Source organism: Grammomys surdaster, unplaced genomic scaffold (assembly GCF_004785775.1).
Source record: "Grammomys surdaster isolate TR1022 unplaced genomic scaffold, NIH_TR_1.0 205, whole genome shotgun sequence".
Classification (NCBI taxonomy): domain Eukaryota; kingdom Metazoa; phylum Chordata; class Mammalia; order Rodentia; family Muridae; genus Grammomys; species Grammomys surdaster.
The window spans coordinates 5,036,086-5,043,795 of NW_021604650.1; the positions used below are offsets into that span (position 1 = coordinate 5,036,086).

Genomic DNA, 7,710 nt, shown 5'->3' on the forward strand with positions numbered 1-7,710 from the left:
CTGGACACAGAGACTGTCTTTAAGTGACACCTGGCCTGGAGGTGCATGCCACTAATTACAGCACTAAGGAGTCAAAGCCAGATAGATCTCAGAGTTCGAGGCCATCTCAGTACTACTTAGAATTTCAGGACAGCCAGAGCTGTATAATAGAGAAGCCTTGTCCTAAAAAGACCCAGACAAGGGGAGGGGGGTGTATATTCAATAAGCCCTCCTGCACCCTCACTCCCATCAGCTAGTCCCAAACTGGCAAAAGCTGATGGTGGGTGGGGCTTTCTGACTTAAGCTATTGTATCCTCCTGGCCTCATCTGGAGGTTGGGTATGAGGGGTCCAAACAGCCAGAAAAAGGGAGCCACCCATTGTCAACAAAGGCACCAGGCCCCCAGTCATGTGGGCCCCTCCTGTGCCTCCTCTCTGCACCCCACTTGGAACAGAACAAATAACTTTTGATACAAACCAACTCCTTTTTAATGTAGAAAACAAGTCATGTACATAAATATGATCGGGGCATAAATAAAGTAAGAAAATAGAAGACGCACACACAATAAATTATAAATATCACGCTGCCACGTAAGTGCTGGGGAAAGGACTCCGCAGCTTCCTTGCTGCCACTGCAGAATTTGGGGCGTCCTAATCTTGTTGCTTGTTTGTACAGGTTGATGCAGGCAGCAGAGACACATTGATTCACAATGTTTGGTGACCAGGGCTAAGAGCCAGGAGTCAGGAACACAACTGGATGGCCCATAAGCTACCTGCTCTAGGGTTGGAGAACCCAGGTGAACTCTGGTAAGGGTCTGAGGAGCAGATCCAGGCCCTGGAAATCTGGAGTCACAGGACCAAGATAAGTCCTGGGGCACAAGTGGCAGCTTGGCTATGCACTCAGCTGAGGAGTCCACTCCTGAGCCTGGCTGAGGTCACTTCCATCTGACATTTATAAGTGGGGGGAAGGGGAAGCTACGTGGTCAGCTGGAATTCTTAATCCTAAAACCAACCTGCAAGGCTCCCACAGTCTTCTAGGCTGTCCTTTGTTCCAAGTTTGTGACCCCATTAGTTCTGGCCAGGAGACACCTGGGGGACACGTTAAGATCCCGTGAGGTCCATAGAGTGAACACACACATCAGAGCCTACTTTCTATACAGGAATTTTGTCATTTGACTTCATAGCTTCTGGCTGCCTTACTAAAACTGTCCAAGTCACAGATTTGGCTCAAAGCTAAGAATGTTTCACAGGAGCAAGTTCCCCATTAGTGGAGATACTCAAACAGAACTGGAGTAACCTAGGCACATGTCAGCAGCCTCCAAAGTCAGTGGGGCTCAGATGGCAGCCAGGCAGGTTGTCAACTTAGGTTCATGATCAAGTCTAGCCACTAACACGACAGGGTCCACTCGAGACTTAGAATATGTACAGCTTCCTAAGGGGAAGTTCACAGGATCTTGGGGTTGTCTCCATCCTGTCAGAACCCTATCATTTCTGGAAGCTGGGACTCTTCACCAGGTGGTCTACGTCCTCCACCATCCTGAATGGGTCCATGCTTTCGCTCTCCAGGGGCAGAGAGAACATTTTAGACTTCAACTGGTCCCCGGTTTCAAAGAAGGACCGGTGAAACACGGGAATAAAATTTGAGGGTTTCTGGTCCTGGAGCTGTTCTCTGGGCATGGCCTTGATGAAGATGATTTGGAGGTGATGTTTCATAGATCTGTACTGGTTGTAGCCCAAACAGTCCATTTCCTCCCTGAAGGTACAGTCTTCCTCTGAGTATCGAATCTTTGGAGAAAGAGACAAGAAGCTGTGCACATGAGCAAGCACCAGTGTCCCAGCCCAGGGGCAACCAGCAGTGTGCTCTCCTATCAACTGCCTTTAAGCACACAGAAATTCAGGCATGGTTGTGCTCAACTACCATCCCACGACGTGAGAGGTGGAGGCAAGAAATCTGGAATTGAAGACCAACCTGAACTACGCGAGACTGTTAGCTCATCCCAGAAGTATCCAACAACTTTCTCTTGAGACAGATTCTTACCGTAGGTAGCACTCGATGGCCTAGAACTCAAAGATCTGTCATCTGAGTGCAGGGATTAAAGATACCTCCTGAACCATGCTGACTTTGAACTCCTGATCCTGCTGCCTCCACCTCCCAAGTGCTGGAATGACAAGTGAGGCCCACTGAGCTGGGTTATGGGCTCAGTTGAGCCCAGGGCTTTGAGAGTGCTAGGCAAACCACTCCACCAGCTGAGCTCACCTCCCCAGCCCAGTCATGTTTTTTGAGACAGGGTCTCACTTGGCCCTCAGCTCTCAGCAATAATCCTGCTTCCGCTTCCAGAAGGTTGCCAAGTGCCAACATGCCTAGTTTGTACCAATTATCCACCCCAACCTTAGACTGAGCAATACCCATGCAGAAGCTGGCAGTGTGTAAGTCTTCCTGGCTCTTAACGAGTGACATTAAATTCTGATCATTACTAATCAGCCTTCTAAAAGACTGCTCCTAGTTAAATTACATTTTCTGGATAGTAACTGCAGCCTTGCCTGGGGCCAGGGATAAAGCAATCCTTCCTGTCTTGACCTGCAGCACGGGGAAGCTTTTCTAATGCTGAGGTGGTTGAGTCTCCAACCATTGTGAGGAGAGAAGCCCCCTCACAGGCAGATGGCCAGGATCCGCCTGATAATCCCCAGCTCCTCCCCCCCATGCCCCGGACCAAGCCCACACCCTGTGGGTGGCCGGAAATGAGTGCTGTAGGAAGCTATCCCTGATCCCGATCCCCAGTACCGGAATATTTCTAGTCCCCAAGCTTGAGGTACCAGTGGCAGGCAGTCTCCCAGACTGGTGCCACATCCCCTTGGAGAGCTTATATGGCTCGATAAACACAGGCTGTGTCTGCCTAAGAATGCTGAGGTCACTGAACTGCAGGTGGAAGACTGCTGGCAGATAAGGCTCTGATAACAGGCTAATTCCAAGAACCCATTGCTCCTGCCCTGGCTGATGGCACTGGGACAGAGCCACCAGGCAACAGGGGCCATGTTCCCTGAAAAAAGTGAACTGTAGATAAACACAGGACGTATTTCTCTTGGAGAATTCATATGGACGACTGGTCACCCCTTTTTTTCATATAGGAACAATGGATTGTGGGGCTTCTATTTTTCAAAAGGAGGGTTTGTGATGACCTATGCCCACCAGATCCAGGACCAGCATTGGAACTGGGGGGCAAAGCTGCCATGGGCCTTCCTACACTATTTACATTAGTGCAGAATGGGGGTCCGACCCCCTCCGCAGCACCTTCCCCACAAATAAAGACTTCAGAAAAACACTGTGGCAGGAGATTTGCTCGGGCCTGAGGTGTCAGCTTTCAGACTGGCAGTGGACCCCCTTTTGGTAAACAGGCTCCTCGGCAGCCCCTTCCTTTCTCTGCAGACCTCTTTCCTTTCTTTGTGGTCTTTTCATGTAGATAAATCGACTCAGAGCCACAAACAATTTTGAGACTCTTAAAGAACCAAAACAACAAAAACATTGAGTCTGGTAGCCATCCTTCCCCACAAGGGGACCTTCTACCCCGAGTCCCAGCTTCTCCCAGGAGCCCAGGACTAGATAGGAGGCCTTGGCCAAGGGACCTCATACAGCCTCCGCTGGTACTGCCAGAGGTAGGGCTGAAGGCTTCTTTGAACTCTCAGTCAGTCTCTGTTCCTACAGAGCACTAGCCTACATACTTCAAGTCTCCGGATTTCAGGGGTTATGAGAACCTGGCCAGCTCACCTCACCCCAATTCCCCCAGGTTCCAAGCAGAGAATCTTGGAGACTTTCTAAAGTATCTAATTTTTATATCACACCGTGTACCTAAGACAGACATTGATTGAAAAGACACTTCCTTCATTTCTTTTTTTTTTTTTCAACTTGAGAGAGAGGGAGGAAATTGAGGACCACACTTGCAAAGCCTGGAGATGAAAAGGGGCCGAAAGCTGAATGGGACTCAGCAGCCAGCCCAGCCTTTGGAAGGATTAGACAGTTCCGCTGGCCTCCGGGTTCCCCCGATATAGCCTGGGGCCATCACTTTACCCCGGGAGGGCAAGTAGTAACATTAGCCCCACTATCATTGGTTCCTTGCCCTCAAAGTTCCTTTTGGACCTGAGCAGGAGGGGGAAAAAAAAACAAAATACTGACCCAGCTCAGCCCCTAGCATCCCGCCGCGTAGAGGAACACTTACCAGTCCGTATATCTTGCCGTCCGCGCTCATGCACAGATACCGCACGCTGCTGACGTCCTTGATGGCAATCGTCTTCAGAGCGACCGCGCGGAACTCCAACAAATCTGCGAGCAAGAGAAGGAAGAAGTTGCGGGGACCCAGCAACACGTGGGTACGGCGGGGCCACACTGCCTCGCCCTTCCCCAGCTCCAGCCTGGAAGTCAGGGGTGGGAGGATATTAAGGTCACGGTGACACACCCACGTGCTCCTGGGTCCTAAGGGACATGAGGGGACCCGCCGGCGAGTACTTACTTCGTTCGTTCTGGTCCTCCTCGCAGTCCACAGAGCCGTCGCTCCGGATGTGTAAGAAGCAGTTGGAAACGTAGGGACCAGCGGAGTACAGGTACTGCAGGCGGGTAATCTTGCCCCAGCCGTAGAGAAAGAGTGGATCTTCATCCGACACAGACTGGGATTGCTGGACCAGGGGACGCCCAGACACAGCCAGCCACAGAGTGGCCAGGACCAGGGCTTGGGCCACCGCACGCCCGTTCAACTTTCTCGCCATTGTACCTCGGGGTGGTGAAGGCTGCTACAAAGGTGGCGCGGAGACTGCGATGCGCCGGGGACTTGAGTTGCGGACACGGAGCAGGCACAGCCCTTAAAGCAACCGGGCGCTTGCGGCGCGGGGCGCGCAGCGCTACTGCTCCGACGGCGGGGAGGCTCCGGGCACGCAGTCTTATATACGTTTCGTCCCCCGGGCCCGCGGGTAGCTGACCCCGGCTTCAGAGCATTTCTCCTCCTAATTGCATCAAGTCTCCGCCCCCCGCACACACCCATTCAGCCCCAGCCCAGTGACCCCGCCCAGGCCGGCCAGATCTGGCAGAGGAGGAGCCCCCCTCTGAGACTGCGGCCTGGGGAACAAGTGTTCAATGTACAGTATCTTGGTGGTTATTGAATAGGCTATTTTAATATTACTATTAATTATTGAAGTCTTCGAGCCCTGGGCTTTCAGAGAGATGCGCGTGCGACAGTCACTAGAAACTACAAGGCACGCAGAGCTCTGCCTCCGTAGCCCAATGTTTGAGTCTTGGATCTCTTCTTTAGCACGCTTTCGCAGATCCGACCCTCCCTCATCCTCCCGGCCCCAGACTAGTGTCTCTATTAATGGATATTCGTGCTACACAGTGGAGACGTCGTGGGAGCGTGTCGCGCGCACTAGGTGGCGCTTCAGCCCCAGTTTAGGCCTCCACTGTGCAGCCAGCTGCTGTCTTCGCGTCCTCTGCCTGCCTAGCGCGTGGATTCCAGGAGGCGAGCGTCACTGGGGCTGCGACTTTTGAGAAGGGTGGGCTGACCAGCGCGCAGAGGCACGGCAGGCTGCGGGGTCCCCTCTTGGGTTGGTGATCAGGTCCTTGAGTCTGCGCGCGGGGGACAGCTGCGTACCGGTGAGGAGGGGGCCAGCTAGGGGCAACGGTGGACGCTGCTGGTGGCGGGTCAGGTGGGAGGAGAATAGGGGCCTCTCCTTGAGCCACTCTTGCCAAGAAAGGAGGCAGCCTGCAGAGAATTCCCCGGCCTGGAAGAAAGGGTCCTCGCAGGGGGCTTTAGCTCAGCGCTTATCCTTTCTCATTATGCCTCCAATCCTCTAACTCCTGTACGTGGGGCCCCTGGAGGCTGGTTTGGGTAAAGTACTGGCCTAGCACGGTGGTGATGGGAGGTCTGTCTGCAGGAGCGGGGCAGCAGAGAAATGGCAGATCTGATGAATCTCAATGAGGAACACGCCACTTTCAGACGCCATCAATGACTGGCATTAATGACGGAGCTCTAGGAGAATGTCACCAGAAAAGCCTTTGCAAAAAGACATCACCGAAGGCTCTCAGGACCGGGGACTCCCATGCTGTGAGGCTTGTTTTAGAGAGTGGTGTCTCCTGTAAAATCTAATTACTTCTCCCTTGTGATTCTCAATCGACAGCGCGGGCTATTAATCTTAATTGCCTTCTCCTGCCACTTTTGTTTTAATGTCCGTAATAAATGTGGGGTACCGGGGAGGTTGGCAGAGGCTTCACTGAGGAGTTCCCCAAATAGGGTTGGAGGGTGGCATGCGGGTGACCACACTCCATCCCCACTCTGCTCCCTTCTCAGGGACTCCCAGAAGAGTTGGAGACGTTGGTAATGCTCAGAGAAATGTCTGCAGGGCCCCTGGGGGCCCCCATAAGAACATTCTTCTCCAGAGTGGGTTTTACTTCCACCTCTAAACAAGGTAGAAAATGGGACTCTGGAAAGTGACAGAGTGTCCCCAAGGGCGCAGGTCTTGAGAGGTGAAGATGGAGCCTTGTGTGTGTCAAAGGCAGGATAGCCTGTCTCAGGGCTCCAGAGTGACAGCAGCTCCAAAGCCAGCCACTCCCTCAGCACATGATAAACTCTGCGTCAGTTACATCAGCCTGCTCCTGGGCTTGACTTGTGTCGTTTGGAAGTATTGGCATAGGAGTCCTAAGATCTCTGTTCATGTATAGAACAAGAGCCTGGGTTGTTCCCACAGAGAGCGAGAGCCTGTTATAAGTGGCCCTTCATAGTTACAACAACATGGGAGTGGATCCTGAAGGAAACCGAGGCTTACATAGACAAAGCGTGAGGGGGCGTGCCCGGGGGATTCTGGTCATCAGGTTTTGGGGAGAAAGTCGAAAAAAAGAAAGGAAAAGAGAGGAAAAAAGAAAAAGGAAAGCGATTTTTTGCAAGCAGGGGGCGCTGTTGCTACTTCATAGACTCTCCTGATGAGAGATGAGGAGGTGCCTGCTGTGGCCTCTGGATGCAGATCTGGTCCCCTGGAATCTCCAGAGCCTTGTGTGGTGCTGAGATTGGGATTATAAACTAACATCTCACGGACTGAGTGGCATACAGGGGAGCAGTGAGCAGAACTCCTGTGACCTCTGCTGTTTTCTCAGGTCCCATGCAGGCCAGATGGTCAGAAGGGCTTGGCTTAGGGGCTTTTTTGCTGATTGAAAACAAACAAACTAAAAACCAAAACCAAACCAAAAAAAAAAAAAAACAAAAAACAAAGAGCCCACAAAACTTTTTATTCTTTGAAAGTTCCATACAATTTTTTTTTTGGAAATTGTATGTGTGTATCTGTGTGTGGGAATGTGCTAATGAGTGAAGATGCTCATCGAGGCCAGAGGTGTGCATCTATGCAAATAAATCTTGTTTTAAAAGAATTTATTTATTTATTTTATGTATATGTACATAATATGTACATAAATGTACACCATTGCTCTCTTCAGACACACCAGAAGAGGGCATCAGGCCCCATTGCAGACGGTTGTGAGCCACCATGTGGTTGCGGGAAATTGAACTCAGGACCTTGGAAGAGCAGTCACTGCTCTTAACCACTGAGCCATCTCTGCAGCCCCAAATAAATCTTTTTAAAAAATTAAAAACAAGCCAGGCAGTGGTGGCGCATGCCTTTAATCCCAGCACTTGGGAGGCAGAGGCAGGAGGATTTCTGAGTTCAAGACCAGCCTGGTCTACAGAGTAAGTTCCAGGACAGCCAGG

At 51.6% G+C, this 7,710-nt stretch overlaps 1 protein-coding gene across 1 annotated transcript; it reads right to left on the reverse strand.

Annotated features, from left to right (window-relative positions):
• Positions 1–442: 442 nt before the first annotated feature.
• Fgf19 (fibroblast growth factor 19) lies at positions 443–4,877 on the reverse strand. The gene is made up of 3 exons (XM_028770858.1): positions 4,480–4,877; positions 4,189–4,292; positions 443–1,762 (listed from the first exon to the last, which is right to left on the reverse strand). Exons 1-3 carry the CDS (start codon positions 4,730–4,732, stop codon positions 1,463–1,465), a joined length of 657 nt encoding a protein of 218 aa, XP_028626691.1. The 5' UTR covers positions 4,733–4,877; the 3' UTR covers positions 443–1,462.
• Between the last annotated feature and the right edge of the window lie 2,833 nt (positions 4,878–7,710).